General features: G+C 44.0%; 2 protein-coding genes across 10 annotated transcripts in view; one reads left to right on the top strand and one right to left on the bottom strand.

The window, feature by feature from the left end:
- The window catches only part of LOC121595479, a 61,966-nt gene that overhangs the window by 13,046 nt on the left and 28,288 nt on the right, over positions 1-20,632 (top strand). The window lies entirely within an intron of this gene.
- Positions 1,768-20,632, bottom strand: part of LOC121595480 (zinc finger protein chinmo) — a 47,262-nt gene continuing 28,397 nt past the window's right edge. Inside the window, exons 2-6 of one of the 2 annotated variants that reach the window (XM_041919503.1) lie at positions 10,883-11,103; positions 10,128-10,798; positions 9,905-10,049; positions 9,639-9,831; positions 1,768-9,537 (exon numbers count right to left, since the gene is read on the bottom strand). In XM_041919503.1, coding sequence (XP_041775437.1) covers positions 9,314-9,537; positions 9,639-9,831; positions 9,905-10,049; positions 10,128-10,798; positions 10,883-11,103 — 1,454 coding nt within the window. In that variant the 3' untranslated portion in view covers positions 1,768-9,313. The remainder of the gene's footprint in view (positions 9,538-9,638; positions 9,832-9,904; positions 10,050-10,127; positions 10,799-10,882; positions 11,104-20,632) is intronic. The other variant, XM_041919504.1, reaches the window with a different exon arrangement.

Here is a 20,632-nt window from a genome sequence, read left to right as displayed (position 1 = left end):
CACGCTGTGGGTTTCCTGAGAGGAACTGTCGAACTAAAAAAATACGAAAAAAAAACAATAGTATAAATGCCACGTAAATGAAAAAAACAAAAAATACGAAAATGCTTCGATTTATATCCTTCTCTTGCATTATCAATTTTCCTCGTTTTTTTTGCATTAAGTGACTATTACTATGCAGGGTGCGCTACTGCTCGCTTAGACGCTACTACTGCGTCGCGCAATCGAGCGAGCAGCTGATTGCATATCTTTTGTTTCAGTTTGCTGTTTATACATGCTAAATAATTCTACAATGTTTCGTTACATTTTTATTGTACCTGAGTGTGTTGCACTTGTGACTAGCTGAGTTTTTTTCCTTCTTCCTTGCTCGTGTCTCGTCTTATCAATAGTTACACTTTACGCTTTGATCGTGCTTCGATCGTGTCTACGCTTATCGTCGGGATTATGGTTTTTGTAGTTGTTTCAATCTGTGTATCTTTTAGTGAAAACAATGTTTCCAAACGTAGCCTGTTGGAAGTTTATTGCTTTTATGGGAAGCTTCTTCTACTCGATTAGATTTTGCAAGTAAGGGTCGAAACACACAACCGAATGGTGCACACAATAGTCCCCTGAGGCTATTGTGAGTTGAAAATATATTTAAAAAAAAACGTGAAAAAAGGAAAACAAAATTATATTTTTAAAAGGACATCATAAAAACTGATCATTTAACAAAATCTCACATACTCAAATGTGACGCAATACAGGCACAAAAACAATGCGATGTTGTGGTGTGGTTAAGGGTATCTCTTGCCGATTGTGCTAGCTTTCCCGGGGCGCCAAATCTATCCCATAGGGTTAGATAGGTAGAACTGCTCAATCATCATCTTGCTGTGGTGGATTTCCGCTATCACATGTATCCAAAAAAGCGACCAAATGTTTGAAAATCCAAAGAAGAAAGGTTCATTTCGTTAGTTCGTCTCTTCAAACCCGAAAAACGCAACTAACGGAATTAGTGCTAATGTTTGCACACCCGCGCGCACACACACACACACACAAACCTACTTGCGCAAACGGTTGATTTTACAATAATAAGGATTCTAATGATAAGCATCATGTTTGAATTTGGAAAAGGAAAAAACAGAACAACAAACTCACACTCAGTTTTACACTTTACAGTTATCGAATACATTAGTTATATACCTGCAGAATTTTGTGTTTTGTGATACTTAATTGCCTAAACGTTTTGCATTTAACCCAGCTTACATTGAAATATCGCTCTCTACTCTTCTTCCATCTCTCTTTCTGTTATCTGTCGGTATCCGTACCAGCGTCAACAAAAAAAAAAAAAAAACAGCAACGAAAACATTATTTGTTTATACTTTTCTTTTCGCTTCTCTTCCACTCTTTCTCTTTACCTCTTTCTCCTTCTTTTTTCTCGTTCATAAATTGAATTTAGAATTTTGTTTAGAAATTTTTCTTAATAATTTTGAAAAAAAAAAACTTTCGTTTTTTTGTGGTATTGCCTAAACGTTTGTTACTTTTATGTTACTTTTTACCTTGTTCTAACTAAATTTACTTATTTTAAATTTTTTCGTGAATAGTTGCCAAAAGGGGGGATATATTAGCCAATGTTGGTTTGAAGCGCTCGCTCTTTGTCGCTTATGCTTTTGCTGTGCCAAACAAACAACGTTCCGTTGACGGAAAAGTCAATCCACACATACACACAGACACTGTCGCAAAAAAAACACAAACAATAATTAAATTACTGTCGCTTTTCATTTCCATTTGTTGTTGTTAGGTTGACGACAGGATTCGCTTCGCACGGATCACGAGCTCTCTCTCTCTCTCTCTCTCTCTCTCTCTCTCTCTCTCTCTCTCTCTCTCTCTCTCTCTCTCTCTCTTTCTCTCTCTCTCTCTCTCTCTCTCTCTCACGGACTGAGTGTTTTGTTTGTGTGTTGCTGTATTTTTCTTCAGTTACACATCGACAAAGTAGTTTGTCGTTTCCTTCTGTTTTGTTTTCTTACTTTTGCTTCAGAACTCAATTTTGTCGTTTTTTCGTATTTGTTTTTGTTTTTTTTTATATTCACCGAAACGCATTGTACGCACTTTTTATTTCTTGTTGCTTTGTTTTTCATTTTTGCGCCAAACATTAGGAATTTACACAATTCTACTGTTTCCAAAAACGTTAAATTTTTCACATATTATTTTTTTTGTATGTACAATTTAGCTTCAGAGATACCCAACAAAAACACGTCGCTTACAGATGTGTGTTGAGATTTCTCTTACACCGTTTTACATATCATTTTTCTTGCTTCATTTTCTTTTCTACATCAATTTGCCAAAAAAGGGGAAAAGTGCTGCTCTCTTTCTCTTTTTTTTTTTGCTGTATTTATACCAACAATCTTCATGTCCATGATGCATATTATATATCTTCCTTGTGTACATTTTTCCGTACGTATTATCGAAATTGAACCACTGTCATGTGTTGGGGGTGTGCAGGTGTTTCTGAAGGTTCGAAATCTTCTTCGCCGTCTATCATTTACCAAACACCCGTGTACACATAATAACCCACCACGAGCAAACGTGTTGCTTTCATGGCTTTCCATTTTTTGCTCTCTAAATGTACATCACTGACTAAATTTTGCTTCCACAGTACAATTAGCGTTTTTGCTTGCTTTTTTTAATGTTTGTTCACGTTCTACCACCTCTCGCAGTTAGTTCAGAGGATTTGCGCTGACCTATGCCACCTAACATCTAAAACCCATTATCCTGCATTCTCTTTACTGCCAAAATTTAATTTCATTAAATTTTATTCTTCAAGCTATTTTATAGCTTCTGCATTTGCTTCCGTTTCTCTTGATTTTTTCCCCTCTTTTTATTTTCTTGTTAAGTTGTACTGGATGATGACGATCAAATCATGCGGGCCCTCGAGCGACGAGAACGTGAGCTTCATCCCTTCCGTAGCGCCAGCCGCGCAGTCGCACACTTGCCCATCGGTTTCGCGCTGCACGGTGCAAATTTACGCGAGTAAATTTACCTCTATTTACATGAGATTATTCCGTCCTACCTTTTGACGCATGGCCGTCGTCGGGGGGAAGTGGCTTAATAGCTAATGTTTTAAAGTGCTCGCACTTACTACGCCATTCCTTTTCGCATGCAATCGAATATGTGTTACGTTTTTTGTTTCTTTTGTTTGTTTATCAACATTATTTGCTTTCGTTAATTTAGAAGTTCTTTTTTAGCTTGCTTTTTATCATGTTCGCATCATTTCCAAAACGCTTCATTAGCAATTTTGCATTCATTCAATTTTTCCACTCGTTCCATGGCTCATGTTCCATTTGTTCCTTCCTGTCACACGCTTCTATGTCGTTAATTTTGCCGCCCAAATCTTGTTCTCTCATCTGCTTCCTCGATTGTGTGCATCATGTTAAAAAAGGGGGTATCGCCGTGCAGTGTGTGTTATGCTTCTGTTATGATTTTTAATTTTATCCTTTTGCCAAACCGTTTGCCTTTTTCCTTTCTCTCTTTATCTTTCGCCAACTGGTAGTGACTTACTTATGTAGATTTTCCATAGATACGAGCTTTTAGTGCCAGCCAAAACATGTTTATCCATTCCATCGTGCCAAAACGAAATTTTGACATCTTTAGTTTTCTCTCTCCTACTGGGTTTTCTAGCAGCCTTGACATATAGTTTTGTTTGTCCAAACGATTGTGTTTTTTTTTATTCTCAGCAAATAATGTGCTTTGCAAAACGAAATCGAAATAATAAAATTGCTTTTGTTCTTCCGAGCTTTTCAACTGTTAATGTTTTGGTTCTCTTTCTTTTGCTGAAAACATATGCCAAACTGCTGTGGATAGTGTGTTGGGTGTTAAAAGTAAATGCTACTCTTAAGATGGGCTGATGGCAGGGGATGTTGTGTGTGTGTTACTACTACACACTGAAAATATATCTTGTTATATAGTTTCGCCTTTCATGTGCATCTTTAACTGCTGTTTTTGCATCACCTTCCAGACGCGTCGCCGCCTGTCGCTCTACTGTTGCTGTCGTTTATTCTTGCATTGTATTTTATACCTGATTTGTAAATGTCTTTGAAGAAGTACGTAATAATTATTGATTTTGACTATTACGTTGCCTTATTGCTTAAAATCAAGAGCTATTTAAAAATTAACATAAAATGGCGTTTACTGCTAAACGCACTCTATTTCACTATTTCTACAGTACGTGTGGAGGTAGTTGATTTCAGTGTTCATTCTTTTTGTTTTCATTCGTGTTCATATTTCTACGTTATTATTATTATTTTATGTATTTTCCATCCTCTCGTTCTCTCTGCCTCGTTCTCTTTCTTTTTTATCTATTTTGCTTTCATTTATGTTCGGCTTATGTTATGTCGCTGGTGTATAGGGGGTTAATGTTTCTTTTTTCTTCTTTAATGTTTCGAGTTTCGTTTCCATGTTTTTGTGTGTTTTACTTCTTTCTCTCTGTTATATCATCACGACTAATCTTAGTTTTGTTTTTGTTTTTTGTTTTGCTACGCATTTCGCTTTGGAAGAAACCAGTTGTACAGATTGTGTGTGTAAATGGATGAAAAACTCAAAAGAAGTAAAACTTTTACACCATACAATAAAAACGAATAATACCTAGCGGTGTGTGTTGTCGTTAAGACAAGTGTATAAAAACAAAACAAAATTACCATTTCTTTTAATATACGTACGGTGGTGCTGCGCACGGTGAAATGCGACTCAGCGGAAAAAATAGACCCGTTTTCATTGGCAGTTGTCTTTCGTCTGCATGTAAATTGCTTGCAAATATCAAACGTTTGATATCTTTGATTATACCTATAGCTCCTCCTCATGTTACGTTTTGTTTATAACAGGTTGAGTAAACAGTTTTATAAGGATAAGGGACAAATGTGCATTCAAAAAATCAAACAGTACAGTTTGTAGCACTAGAAACAGAAACAGGCTATTTGTTTTTAACAAGAAACACAATTCTGCTTGGTGGCAAGCACACGCACCACAGCCCGGCGTTAGCGGCGGGGTTGCTGGTGCTGCTGCTGCTGCTGCGTTCAGATTTGTCTTATTGCGGTCGCTTACCCGCGTTCGGGTACTCGTGTGTGCTTATTACAACTATTATCAATACCGGTGATGACCGATCACCGTTTCCTCAACTGTGAGACTGTGTTTAACTATATTGATTCTTCTTTAAAAATTGAACTAACGGATTCTATTTCATTGTTAAGCGTTTGACGTCATACTTAAGGGAAGGGTTCCGAGGGAAGCATATTTACTTGTTTCGCGCATATTCTTTTCATGTTCAGTGGGTGTGTCCCAGGAGTTTGGTACGTAAAACTAATTCGCTCGAATGGAAACAAAAACACTTGCCTCCGCATCACGGGTTTACCGTGGTCCAAACGAAAGCATGAGAAAACTCATCAAACAAAACTCCTTACTAAAGCTATTGTATGCGAAAAACAAAACTAAAAGAAAAAAAAACACAAAATAAAATTCTCTCTGTGTGTTATACTACGGTATAATATAGCAAACATTGATAGCATCTTTTCAATTACTGTTTTGCCTCTCTAATGTACCTTCCGGTATTTTCATGTTGCTTCGGTAACTTCGGTTGTTTGTTTATAACGGTAAAAATGGTAGCTCTTTAAAAAAACAATACAAATTATACAGAAAATCATGCGGAACTCCACCCATGCTGAAAACGAATGCTCTCGGCGCACATATTTCGTGTTTTGTTCGTTCTTCCGGCTTGGTATTGCTATTACACGTTAAACATATTTGCACCAATTAAACACTGCAATTACCTTTCTTCATCCAATTGTCTAGCTCATGCGTTCGCTTGCCTCTACTTTGTAACGCACATTATGCAAAGGCTCTTCTTAACGTGCTCACGGCAACGTTCACATTTTAACTACTTCAGCTGGCACCGTGTGCTCAACACACTTTTTCTTGTCACACGTCACAACACACTCACACACACACACACGTGACGCTCACGTCGAATGTTGCTGCTCTTTGTGTGCGTGCGTTTGTTATGTGTTAACGATTGAGATTGGATTGTTTCTTTGTTTCTCTCCCGTGCAAGATCTTCTTCCCCACTCTCGCGTCCAATTTGTCCAGCATGAGACGAATGCTCCGTGCCCCGTAAAACCGGAGAACCGAAGCCCGATAGTACGTGTGCTGAACAACTTCGGCTAATAACTTGAAAAGGATTGGTAGAATCTGACCACTCTTACTGCAGTGAAAATGGACCAAATGGCCGGGGTGGTGAAACGAGACGCGCGAAGAATTAAGTATGGGAACGGTATTTTCTTTGATATTGCTAGAGAAGGACATCTAGAATTGCGGGGATGGGATAAATAGTGGTAACTAAATCAGTAATTGCTATAAAAATGAGATCATTTTAATGGTTCCGTTTATCTATTGTAGTGAGTTACGGGGTTAGGCGGGGATGATGGCAATAGTATGAAATTATAGATGCATGTCATTTAAGATGTCGCAGAAAACGATAAAAAAACGCACCTGTATTGTACGATCGGAGGAAGTACTATAACCATTCATAGAGGAAGTAGTAGCAGTAGTTGCGGAAATATTACTATTAGTAAGAGTACTGTTTAAACTAGAATCGTCTATTTAATAGGCACCAAGTTTCCATTGCATGTTGTTCCATTAGGTTTGCTCTTCTATTGAAGAATTGGTTGTTGTTGGGCAAAAGATCCCTCCGCTGTAGGCCGTGGCCGCCACCACTAACCAAAGTGGGTCAGCCATCCCCTATAGGCGGAAGAATCTTCTCCTTGCATGAATTAATTGTTAATCGCTATCGCACGATATTTGATTGAGACTCGTGCCAGATTGGTAATGGCGAGTAATGCGCGATCGCGCGTCATCGTCATCGTCTCGTCGTCATTGTCAGGCGAAAGGCGTCCACCTGAAAGGATTAAATGTCTTTTGCGTCTCACACTGTTCAGCCACACAACTTTGCCACTACCAGCTGCCAGCCAGCCGGGCATTACCCCCTTCCGGCATTGGCCGCCTGACCACTTCTGTCCTTCTTCTTCTTCTTCTTCTTCTTCTTCAAGTACATGTGTGTTGTAATGTGGGTTTTGTAGATTAGGTTTAAATATACTTTCATATATATGCATAGTTAAATATTTCTCATTAAGCTATCGATTTCAACTCTCCTATATCTGATTCCCTATTTCTTTATCAGCAGGTACATGTGTATTATTCATTAAAAAAGTATGCTTTACCTCTCCCACACCCCCTCCCACATTGCGTTGTTTTGTTGTTCCTTGTTAAATTATATATGATACTATTACAAGATTTAAGATATCCATGTACATTGTTACTGTGTAATGTGTACTTCCAATTCTTCGATCTTCGTACATTCCCCCTTTAACCCACACACCCCTTATCAAACAACCCCCTTGCTGCTGGGAGAGCGGAGAGAGGGTTCAAAAACTAAACCACTATTCAAAAAGCGAAACGACGAAACAATCGAAATCAAACAATCGGTAATCGTATGAAGTGAGTCGTTCGCCATTTCAAAGGAAATGCAAATCTGATACTAGAGTACATAAAACAACAACCAACAACAACAACAACAACAAATACAATTGCCGTGTGTGTGTGGCCGTTGGTGTGTTCTATATAGTGAGTTTTAATTAGGAAACAAAACAAGTAAAACATAAACAAAATAGTAAGCTTCTATCATCTATTATTTTCTATTACTCTACCTTCTTCCTTCCTCTCGTTCTATCTATATGTATGTCGGTAAAGGTTCATCGTTACTGTCTGTGGCTCTGTGTTTGTGTGTTTATATGTGTATGTGTGTGTGTGTATGGGCAACGTAAGCAAGATTCTTGTTAGTAACCTCTGGTTGGGGTTTCCACTTAATCGGTCTCGTAGAAAGAGAAACGATCCTCCACATTCAAGTTAATTGATGATTAATGACACTTGTGGTGATTGTATTTGCTGAGTTATAGATGTTGCAAAAATTAAAGCATGTCGCTGCTCTGCATGTGCAAACGTGCGTGTGAGGAGGAGGATGAGGTGTGTTCGCCTCATCCGCGGAACATCGGTAGTCTGTCGACAAGTTGCCAAATACTGGCAAATTAAAGCTATTGTTGTGTCCACCATTGCTGGCTTGTTGCAGAGTGGTAAAGAAAATCAATGTTGCAGTTATAGAGGATGCTAGTTGATTTTGTTTTTTTTTTTCTATGAAATCGGGGTTTTGTGACAGCGTATACCCGATGTTAATGGAGGTGTGAAGAAAATAGAGGTACAAAAATGAAAAAAAAATTATTGATTCGAATTCATAAGGCGAGCGAGTACTCCGGTTACTCTTTAGCAGTAAACAAATTGAATTTCACTGTTGCTATTTAAATAAATTGTCTTTCCTATGTAGTTCATATTTCCAGTATCGGAAGGTTCCAGCAGTTAGTAGGTCCGATGAGTTCTGGGTTTTCTAGATGTGAATTCAAAACTATGTATACGGCGTCCGTTCACTCCAATCAGTGTTCTACAAATCCATTTCAAGTTATTATAGCTTAGCTTTCACCTTCACCTTCTTGCAAATCGTTCATCGCATACGTAAACAGGATACGTACGGACGTCTCTTCCCCCGCTTAACTATTCCGATGAGATGCACCCATCGCACACTGCCCGAGAAACAATCGACCTCATCTTGCAAATGTTTAATTCAGCTGATATTGTGGATACATTCTCTCTTCTAACATCGAGTCCCATATCTGATGTGATCATGCGATCGCTGTTACAGCATATTGTACCATCTTACATTGGAAGCAGCTACCCCAACTAAATGATGCGGCTACTGCTCACCAAACGGCTACGGCTCGTACATTGATGACGCTAATGCTGACGATGGAAATCAAAAACGAAACTCCCTGCTATTCGGCAACACAACACAACAGGTGTGTCTCGCTGGAGTGCTGCTCCATCATGGCTGCCGATGTACAACAGGGAAAGCGGGCGGGCGAGCCCGGCTCTTCCGCGGCCTCCGCACGGTATCGATATCTTTGGATGGCGTTCAAAGGCGAACGGGACTCTGAGGTATGGCTACAAATGCGACAATGCAACAATTCGTTTTTTACTAATGTTATAGGAACAACAACGGTCCAATCAGCACGGCCGATCGAGTGACGGATGATCCGCACAACTGGGCCACGGAGGACGAGGGGGGGGGGGGATGGGGTGAAAGGAGATTTGGGAAAAAACGTTCCTCGGGGATCAGGTGGGAGAGAGGAGGAAAGAGACAGGACCGGGCAGCAGCAAATTCGACGTCCTACAGCGGGGCTTGGCGCACTTAGCTGTGCAGCTGGCTCGGCATGAACTGCGTCTGCTGCTTGTGCTCCCGGGCGATGTGCCTTCTGACCGTGTTGTTGCGGGTGAACGTTCGACTACAGTACGGGCATGGCACGCGTATTCCCTGATGCCGCTGGCGTATGTGCGCCCGCAGGTTCGTCTCGTAGCCGTACTGCCGGTCGCACAGCGGGCACTGTAGCTTTTTGCCTGGAACGCACAGTAAACCTTCGAATCAGTGAAATCCGTGTCCGCTCTTTCGGGCGCGAAAGTGCAAACGCCGAAATAAAGCACAACAACAACAAGCTCCCCGCACCGCCCAAACTTACCATCTGCCGTCGTGACGCTCTCTCGCGGTGTGCTGATCATGCCCAACATGTCGACGGACGGTATCGCCGCCTCCAGCCCGCCCTTCACGTTGATGAAGCCGATCGGTGTCGTCGGTGTGGACGGGGCCGACGATCGGAGCGGGGACTGTATCGGTCGCATTTCCATCTTGACGCGCAGATCTTCCGCGCCAGCCTACAAAGAGCGTCAAAGCAATGTATATTTTTGGGAGAAAGCGCACGGAGGGCAATGCAGCTGCAACACGTACCTCGTTGCCTTCCCGACTTTCGTGTTTCACTTTGTGATCCACCGAGCCGTTGTGATCGTTGCGTTCCTCGCGGTCCATCGTGTTAGACGATACCGGTCCGTTTCCGTGGCCATGGGTTGTGCTGGGACTATGATTTTCGTACCGACTGCAACAACAAGGAAGCACGATTTAGCCCATTAACTGTGCATCCCTTCACTGCTCCCCATCGAATCTCGATACTCACTTGGACTGTTGCGGTGAATCCCGATCCGTGTGTATGGTGTCCGCCTCCGTCGGCGTCGCCGATGAGCCACTGCTGGACGGTCGATAGTTTTTGCTGCCACTGACCGGGCTGCCATTGCCTGCGCTTGCCTTCCCGTCCCGCAACACGCTGTCCCGCGTCGCCTCCTGATGCTCGTAGAACGGACTTCGCAGCGATCGTTTGCGGTTCTCGTACGATCCGGGCAGATAGGACGACGGTTGCAGGTACGGGGAGAAGCTAGAGGCCGGTGTGTTTCCGCCACCGCCGCCTCCTCCTCCGCCACCACCACCACCACCACCTCCTCCAACACCTCCACTCTCACCGCCTCGATCGTTGCCGCGATTGCCGCGATCGTTACCGCTGCCCCGATCGGCCCCACTGCCCGCATTGCCCGTGGCACCGCCGGCACCAGCACCGCCACCACTGCCGTGGCTCGATCCGTTGCCACCGCTGCTGGCACTGCCGACTATGCTGTCGGTTTCCCGCTTCACCGCTCGGTTGATCGATTCCAGCGAGGACGAGAGGCTGTTGCGCTGCTGGCGCCGGATGGCAGGTGATGGCAGATCGTTCGGTGGGCCGTGGAACGGCGACTGTGACGGTTGGCTGGCGTTTGCGCTCGCAAAGCGACCGTGCTCGGTGGTGAGTCCTTTGACCTGTGTAAAAACAAATGACGGGTGTTATTACAGCTTCACATTCACCTTCTTCACACCGCAAATCAATGCCGCCGTGTGTCTTACCTGCAAGTTCTCAGCCGCCTTCAGAAAGCTTTCCAGCGCTTTCTGTGACACATGCACCTCGCCTTTGTACATAAACTCGAGCAGTGCGTGCATGTTGTCGGCGGAGGTCGCTTCCAGCATCACGCATATCTGGCCGGTGCCAACCGGGGCCCGCTCAAATAGGTCGGCAAAGTTTTTCGAACATGCCGCTAGTATGACCTTGTGAGCGTTGAATACGGTTCCTGCAAGTAGGCAAAAGACAATAGAGAGATCAGTGCAAGGAAGTGTTATTCGGAGCATCTTAAGGTTCAATCAAATCAATCCTAATACATATTTTAAACTGTGATACATTTCTAAAAAGTCGTAAAAACTGATTGCAGCTGCAACGCAGACTACTTTCATACATTCTCATCCATCTTCCCCTTTTTCTCACCACATGGTTTATGTTTGCAACTAGTGGGATGGATGTTGAGGCGCACAAAACCAAGTCTATTTAACATGGCTGGCCCGCTTCACTGACTGACTGACCTATTTTCGGGCGTCTAATCTTGCCACCGCCACACAGACGCGCGCGCGCGCACACACATTATACCGCGCCACTCTGGTTGCATCGTGTGGCCGCAATGCTATCGTGAATTCTAAGAAATTTTACAACCCAGCTTTAAACACTACCCTCTTCCATCCCGCCCACTCCCCTCCCCACAAACCTCAATGCAGGATTGTGTGTTTCTGTACTTCCAAGAAATGCGACTTAGGCCCATGCATCGGTGCCGAAAGCAAAAAAAAAGCAAGCAAAAAACTTCATCAAAAACACTGGGAACCAGGCAGCTCCTCCAAACCAACGCCTCTATAAATAACGCTTAGAACTGGTGGCAGACAAACACACGCATACACACACACACGCAACGCAACTAACCACACAAGCCCAGTGCATGCAGGCAGCGAGCAGCATGGTTTTCTGATAATGTGGTCATGCGCAAGCGAGAAATTCGGCCACCCTTTACGATGCGCGCGTTTCCCCTCTTGCCCTTCCGACATCGCGACGAATTTTGATGGCGCAGTTATGTGTGTGTTTGTGTGTTTGTGTGTGCACGCACCAGAATGCATTCGATTTCCGACCTAATTCTGGGAGGGTGTTTATACGTTTGGTGCCGCTTCCCAGTGCAAGGTGGTTGTGGGATAGGGAAGTGGATGGGGTCTGAAGCACGAAGCATCGCAGGAGACCTTGAAACTGAGCACCCCAAAATGTGATACGGTATGGGGGGGGGGGCCTTTCCGATGACATCATCATCAACATCAACGGCACAATCATTGTTGCATGAAGGCATGGGGGAATGTGTATTGGTGCAGCGCGCATTGGAAGCAACCGTTTGAAAACGGTTGGTAGTGCGGAGCAGATGGCGCCATGTCACTGTGAAACATAATACATAACAGTAACATTCTTAGCTTGGAATGTGGGAAAAATATGATTTCCGGAACTTTGATTTAAAATTACTCCGTTTTTCTTTGTTGGTTCATTACTTTTTTATTATTTTATTTAGTTTTTCCTTATTTGTTCATTTTTTTTGGTTCGTTTTATTGTTCCATTTGTTTATCTTTCTTTATTTTTCATATTTTTTTCCTTTTTAGACTTATTTTCACGCTGTTAGTTTCATTCTATTTATATTTGTACATCTATAAGACGTTTGTCATCAGTAAAGCGTCCTTACGTTAAATTTGATATTTCAAAATCGACTTTCTCCGACTTTCGAACAAAAATAAGCAATATATTTTATACAAGTAAAACAAATATTTAAAAACTCTCTAGTCCAAAAAGACTGAGATTGCAAGTGTATTAATTGTGGTCAATATTGTACTTTATCAGTATGATAAGTTATAAATAAAATTTAAACTTTTTAAAGAATATTGCAACAAATAACATCCAAATACTTGTTATTGTAGTATTATTCAGAATGATTCACATGCATCATAAGGTTGTGAAAAGTGCACCATAAAACTGTTGAAACACATTGGATCCATTCCGAAATAGCTACGAATGTAGCATAAACCCGTGCTCCGCTTGCGTCACAGTGCTTTTCATTCAACGGAACGCATCTACAGCAGAGGCGACTACCGCAGTACCTCATAAAAGTGCTTGTTTACATACATAGCCTGTTGGGGCTGTGCGTTTGGACACAAGACTGCAAGAGCCGAGGAGTTTGTGCGTTTGATGCAACTTGTTAAACATAACATACCGTTCATCTCCTCTCCAAGATGTCCGCTCCTACATCCCCAATGACCAGTGAAAGTGTTTTTTTCTTCTTCCTGCTTCACAGCTTCGAACTGAGCAGGCACTCATTGCTGGTGGTTCGTGCATTGGCACGAATTACCAATCTTGGGGCCAACCTACAGATGAGCGACCCCCAAATCTTCGCCTTTTTTCCTATTGCGCACTGTGTGGTGTACACAGCACCACCGTAAACACATAGAAACTGGCCAGGAATAGTCGTTGAAACCATTATGTAGGGCAATGCATTGAGCAAAGACCTTCCCTTCCGTTCCCTTGTGGGTGCGTGCGTCACCGTGCGTGTTGCATCGCTCGCGCAAAAGTAGGTCACGCACATTTCAAAGTGTGTGAGTCTGCCCATAAAGAAACCCGGGTCTATATGCTGCAGTCCGCGTCCGTTCTAAACACTCTCCTCCATCGCACTCTCTTGCGTAGTTCGGGTTCTTAATCGCTGCAATGCGCAACGCATCACAAACGCACATGAAATAGAGTTTCTATCTTCCCTTCTGTCTCTTTCCCGTACACGTAAACACACAAACACACAGGCACGTTTGGGGAATTGCTTCACAACGGCAGCTTCGCAATTCGGGTAACTCGGGAGAGGGTGGTTTGCTTTATGCTGCAGTTGGCGCGGACGCATGTTGCGCATATAAACAACGCAGTGTAAGCCACACAACGCACACAACACGCACGACGAAATAAAACATTTTAAAAAGTGTGAAAAATATGTGTCACGCACAAACAAACGGTCCTCCTTCGGTTTCGGTGCGAGGGACAGAGCAGAGCGAGAGGTTGGACATTTGATGACAACGATGCCCACTTCACATACTCCGCTGTCCTTCCCTTCTCCCGCCCCATGAGCTGTCTCCTTTTCTCTCTATCTGAAGGTCTGTGTAACATTCCCAGCCTAATGATCCAAACCGATTCTGGCGCTTTGTCATTTCCGTACGGTCAACATAAGAGAGAAAAAAAACTCAACATTTAAAGAGCACGCACTAAGACAAACAAAACCGTTACCTACCGCCCACTGCCAGCTCCCAGCTTCATGGCACTCCACCATCACGCTGACATCACGCTTTGGAGGCAACAAGGCCCCAAATATCGCGTAGATTGCGTGTACGCACGACACGAATGCACACACATGGCGCAATGTGCTAGTAGTTGATGCGTGTATGCGCAGGGAACAGTCACAGAGAGGGAGCAATACACGGCTTTAATGCATTCCTGGTTATATGCTGCATTTCTATGCATCATGCATGTGGGATGGTTGTTCGCGGTGGTACGTTGTTCGTCACGATTTCAACAGAACAGAGTAAATAAATCAAGGCGATCAAATGGTTTCGAGAGTCATAGCAAGCACATGGTGCAACAGCAAAAGGGTCAAATGTAATCAATTTCTCTTTAGAATGTCTTCATTTTAGATTGGTCAAGCTTTCGGCCTCATATTCTTACTTAGTAAAACCTTTGTGGATGGGATGATTAGGTCTTAGGGTAGACTCAAATTGTGCTTGGCTATCTGTAACTAATTGATTTACCCCCAGCCAGATAGTCAGTCTTGTGCATATAAGGGTTCGATCTGATTTGATTCGTGATATGCACCCAAGACTTCAATGATCTCTCAACAAATGGCGGCGCAGACATTTTAAATTCCGAGACTACATCTCACCAGGGGCGTTTCGGAGATGATGCGCACATCTTAGACCTTCTTCTATTCAGTGTAACGTCCTACGAGAACATGTCGGCATATGCAGGCTTTCGAGGACTTATTCAATACTACGCATCCGGATAGTAAGTCATTGCTAAGGAGGGATGGTCCATTTTAGGATATAACTCATGACGGACATGTGTATTGAGACATGCGAGTTGACGACTTTACCACGGGACTGCAGTCTGGACGTCTTAATCCTGACACTGACATCCTGATCCTGTCATCAAGACACTCTTGATCATGCCGTGAAGATGCCCCAAAGGATTTTCTTCATAATATAGAAGATAACTCTACTGTTTATTGCTGAAGACATTAGAATTGTGAGGTTTATATGTAGTCTCTTCTCCTTCTTCTTGTTTGGCTCAACAACCGATGCCGGTCAAGGCCTGCCAACCCACTTGTGGGGTTGGCTTTCAGTGACTTATTGATTTCCCCCCATAGCAGGATAGTCAGTCCTACGTATGGCGGCACGGTCTATTTGGGGCTTGAACCCATGACGGGCATGTTGTTAAGTCGTACGAGTTGACGACTGTACCATGAGACCGGCTTAATGAGATGACATATGTAGTCTCTATGCTATTAAAATGACTCCAAACGTTTGATGTGTCTGTCTTCTACAAAACTGATAAGATCGTTAAACGATTTTAAGGTCTATTAGTCTGTGTGGCATTCTCTATCGCTAGTCTTGCTCGAAGGGAAAATTACACAAACATACGTTCTTGACCTCTACAACAATTCCAGGAACAGTCTAATTCACAATTTTTTTTCTTTGATTTTCTATCATTTTACATATTTTATCCGGTTCCGGGCTCCGGTTTAAAACATCATCATCATCGAGCGCCGCCTTTTCCAGTGAAAATTACGACCACATCATCATCATCCTCCTCATCATCATCATCTTCAATCGTACCCCAATCTATTCACAATTTTTCTCCCATCCTCCCCTTCTCGTACCTTTGTCTGGTCAAAAGTGAAAACACCGCCCCTTTTGTCCTTAATCTTTCACCTCGCAGCAGACACCCTACCAGACGGTCTCGGGCGGGTCCACCCGCCTAAAGGCAGGTCAGTTTTGTTCGTAAAATTCGATCCTTTGCCTTTTCACGCCTTCCCGATGAACAGTCCCTCTTACGAGGAAGTGGAAGTGGAAGCTGAAAAAGATGGCCAAACCCTTTGCCTATCTTTTCCCCCCTTCCCTCCGTTTGTTATAACTTTTCTTTTTACACGCGGATAATTTTATTCCCATCTTTTTTCTCCCACCAATTGTGAACCTTTTTTTCCTTCCCTGCCCTTGCTTCTTCTTTTTTGTTTGTTATGCTTCCGCCGCTTTTTATTCTTCTTCTTGTGTGCTTGGTATTCACAATCTTTCAACGGCTTGCCTTGTTGACACCTTTTAACCGCCTTACAAAAATTCGAATCAGAAGAGGGGTAGGCGAAAAGGGGCCTTCGAAAACCAGCCGACCGACTAGTGGAGGCGGCAGGGAGAAAAGGTTTTTTTCGTAAACCCAAAATTCGGTACAAAAATATTGTTTCCCCTTTCCGCACACAGCAGACTTCCATCTTCTTTCGGTTTCAAAACAAGCGGAGTGTGGGGAGAAAAACAAAATCCCATAACTGACCACGGAAAACCACCTTTCCGTGGCGCTAGGACCACGGCAGCATCCCATGCGTTCTCTCCTCATTAATTTCATTCATCCGTTAATGTCCATTGTGAAAGCGAATCGCAAAAAAAACGTCAGAAATACAACATGACAAAAGGAGCGCTATGCGAGGGAAGCGAGAGGGAATTAGGTATTATTTGATTAATTTTCTCACACCGCACCACCGTCGACGACCCAGACCAACAATGGCCGAACACAACACGGGGCGGGGGAAATAAAAACGATCCGTTTTGTTTTCGGTGTCAGTGGGTCGAGATGATGCGAAATTGTGTAAGACGTGATGACAACGACGACGACGATTATAGGGACGAGAGGCGATAGAGCGAAGGGCCTATGCGCGGCACACATTCCTTCTGCCTTACATTCATCACACTTAATGCTTGCCCCGTTGTTTACCCTTTGTATATGGCCCCCCGCGACCTTGATAATTCAGTGCGTTACACAGTGTAATAATGTATGTAATAAAACCAGTTGAACAGCTTGCCCGCAATGAGTAGACGAACTGTCTGTAAACACTCAAACTCTTGCCCAAAAAAATGTTGCATGAAACAGATTTAACGACAACCTTTTGTTCTACGTTCCAAGCACTTTAACGCACGGCAAAAAAAGACACCCGTGCAAAGCAGAAACGGAAATAAGATGGATATGATCCTACCAAATCTTCAAACCCGCCCCATCAGACACACTCACATACATTTTGGCGAAGTAGTTGAATACGCGAGTACCACCCAAAGCTTGTGCTCGGCATCCCTCTTCCCCGATTATGCCCGGTACAATCGAGAGAAAGGAAAAACAAAATCCCTCCCACCTCCAAAAGAAGTGTAAGGCAAAGGGGGGGGCGCACACCCGGGCTGGCAAGAAGCATTGGGCGCCTCCATTTTCGCGAACTCACACTCCTGTTGCCGTCGGTGCTCACTCTCGCCAACTGTTTATATATTTTATTACATCCTTTTTAGCCTTACGTTTTCCTTCCCCAACCATCGGGAGGGCTTGCACTCTCTCTCTCTCTCTCCCTTCCTCCTACCGTCTTGGGGCTTTGTGTGTCTTCATTTATGTGCCAGACGGGCGGCAGACGACATTTACGACGGAATGGGAGGCTGGGGCTCGACTCTTTCCGGGAAGTGTGGCGCGCACGCGGTTAATAATAAAAGGCACAAAACAAGGCGTAAAACGAAAGTGAAAGTGGGAGGAAAATGTGTGTGGTATAGTGATTGGGGCAATGGGGGGGGGGGGTGGAATGGATGAGAGTATGTGTGAGTGTTTGTGTTTTCCATCATCCATCCATCTTCCAGCAGCGTGAAGAAGGATTCGGCGAATTTTCCTCTTTCCACAGGATGTCTGCACGCTGGAAAACCGCCGCCGTCGTCTTCCCTTACGTCAAGGTCAAGTCGAAGTGTAGTTACGGGCGAAGGTACCACGGAAAATGGTTGTTTTTTTCTCTATTTTCCTTTCACTCGCAGTATATAAGCTGTTTAATCGTTGTTCTTTTGATTTCGTCTAAACATTTAACCAATGTTTGAGCTGTTTGTTCATTAACATTTCAAAAGTATCATCGTTTAACAAAGCCTAACACTTTAAACCACGTCAAAAGTTTTTCTTGGCGAATACGCTGCAAATTAACAGATATGTACACCCTTCACTTAAAGTTCTTCTCGCCCTCCCAGTCGCCACATTCATCTATCGCCATACGAGACATAGTGTATTATGCCCATATATTCGTTAATCTGATTTGAATCAATGAATACATACGCACACACACACACGCGGAGGAGCTGAGTTAGAAACAAAAGCGTCTAGCCATTGCTGCGCTGCAAAAAAAAACCATCGATACCATGGAGAAATAATTCCCCGTCAACATTGGATTAAAGTTTTAATTTACCGTTTTTTTTTTTTGCTTGTACGATACTGCATACATCCCGAAAAGAAGAAGTGCAAAAAGCACACCATAAAGAAAGCATATAGCGTTCGTATGCAAAAGAACAAAACAAAACAAACCCCGCATAAGTGGCCTGAGTGAGCTGGCAAAAATATGGCCGCAGCATGGCATGGCTCTCCCCCAAACGCCAAGCACGCTGCTGGAAGGACACGCTGATTGACCAAATTGATTGACGTATGCTTCAAATCCTGTCCACCTCACACACTCACACACAGACATGCACACAGGGAAACCAATGGAAGAGAAGTGCACAACGTGGCCACAATCGAAATCCTTTCCTTTTTTTTCGATACTAATACGTCACAAGAGAGGTAGAGGACGAAATGTTTGCGCAAGCCGTCTCTCGCGTACGCGTACCCGTTCCCCCGGCGCAATACACTCAAAATCAGCGAACTGAGGAAAATTGTTGACCTCCCCTTCCCCTCTCCCCTTTGTTTCGTCCCGCAGCACAGGAATCATCGATCAGTTTCTCCCTCCCCCGGCTGGGTCGTGGTTTCGCTTTCGATTTCGATGCAAGAAGTGGGTTTGGGAACACAACGCCGCACAACGGAGAAACAATGATAAATATTTTACCAAATATCGTACGGCTTCCAAAAGCAAAACAAAAAAAAAATTGAACAGGCACGTTTTGGTTGCTTCGTTGCCCCCCCAATCATTGGACAGACCCCACACCCCACGTGCGTTGTTGGAAATATTCTTCCAGTTCAATCCACCGCTCCCTCGCGCAATGGTTTTGGAAGGAGAATTTCACCGCCAGGATATACGAACATTCTTGCCTGCTTGTTGGTGGCCCACACAGGCCTACCAGTTCCGTGAGCAAACGCTGCCGGACGCTTCACAATTCGATCAAGTGCCGAGATCCTGGAGCTCGGGTGTGTGTGTACGTTTTTGCATACACACTCTCTTACCCATGAGCGCTCGTTCCAATCATTCAAAACGAATGTCCCTCTTGCAGAACCGGTGCTACTGCTGGTCAACTGGATGTTGTCCAGCGTACCAGCGTCGTTTCTCACAGGCCGATTTTCATGCACCGATGAGTCTTCTCTGTGTGTACCACCACACAGTCGTCGTCGCCGCCGCCGTATGCTTCCGATGCCCCGGCCAGGGCAAATCGTATTTTCCACGACACGAGACTGGCTGCCCGCCCTTCTAGCGGCGCTCGTCTATTGTCTGGCGCGAGTGAGCGCTGCAAGGACGCAGCTTGTTGTTCGCGGAAGTCGCGGAAGTCCAGCCAACGACCAAAAAAAAGCAACCGTTTCCTACCAAGCTGGAGAAAGATATGGAAATAATGGCCAAAGCCGTCGTGTTTCGGGTCTTGCTGTAGCGCACCCAGCCCGTGTCTGGTACTGTGCTCTACTACCACCTCTCTCTACTGTGGTGCCTTTTTCACCTGCCCCAAGCCAATTCATTGGACGTTTGGATTCGATTCTATCGTTTGCATGATGTTTTATTTTTCGCGCTTCTTCTATCCACCCCTTGTGTACTTCGCCTTTGCTTTCCTCTCAATGGGGGAAAAAAAGGGGGAAGCATACAGTCGCTGGTCGCTAACAAACTCAAACGGTTCGATTTTTACGTTCGGTTCGTTTGTTGTCATACAAACGGTGGGGTTTCCATTTTTTGTGTGTCTGTTTTCGCGTTTTTTTCCGTTTGCCAAAGCACACCGTTCTTTCTAGACAGGTGACACACACCCACACTGAAGAAACGTTGTAGGAGGAATTGAGTAAGGGGGGAAAAAAACTGTACCAGGACCCCCGAACAGAGCCGTTTTGTGTCACCAATCCAACGACGACAATGCAAAATCCCAACTCACATGAAAGGGCGAGGGTGAGCAAGAGCAAGAGAGCGAATATTCGAATTTGAATGAATCGGTAACCCCCCCGTTGTAGCCAACACTCCCTCGGCAGTTCCGGAACCGGGTGGACGAAAAAAAAACAAAAATCCACACACCTAGGCTTAGCATGCTGTGGGGCTGCTGGCTGGTTGGCTGGCTGGTTGGTTCTGTTTACCGTGCTGATGGATGTATAAGCAGGCAAATCAGGCGACCAAACACAAAAGTACTCCCTAGGCTACGACTTAATTAGCCAAACGCGATGATGGGCAATCATGAGGAACAAGATATCTCTCTCGGTGGGACTTTTTTTTTATTTGTTTTGTTTGCCATGTGTGACGACAAACGAGGAGAACGTGATTGGAAGCAAAGGAA

The sequence above is a fragment of the Anopheles merus genome, chromosome 3R (assembly GCF_017562075.2).
Source record: "Anopheles merus strain MAF chromosome 3R, AmerM5.1, whole genome shotgun sequence".
Lineage (NCBI taxonomy): Eukaryota > Metazoa > Arthropoda > Insecta > Diptera > Culicidae > Anopheles > Anopheles merus.
The sequence above is the reverse complement of the archived record's forward strand: the minus strand, read 5'-3'. Positions and strand labels throughout refer to the sequence as shown.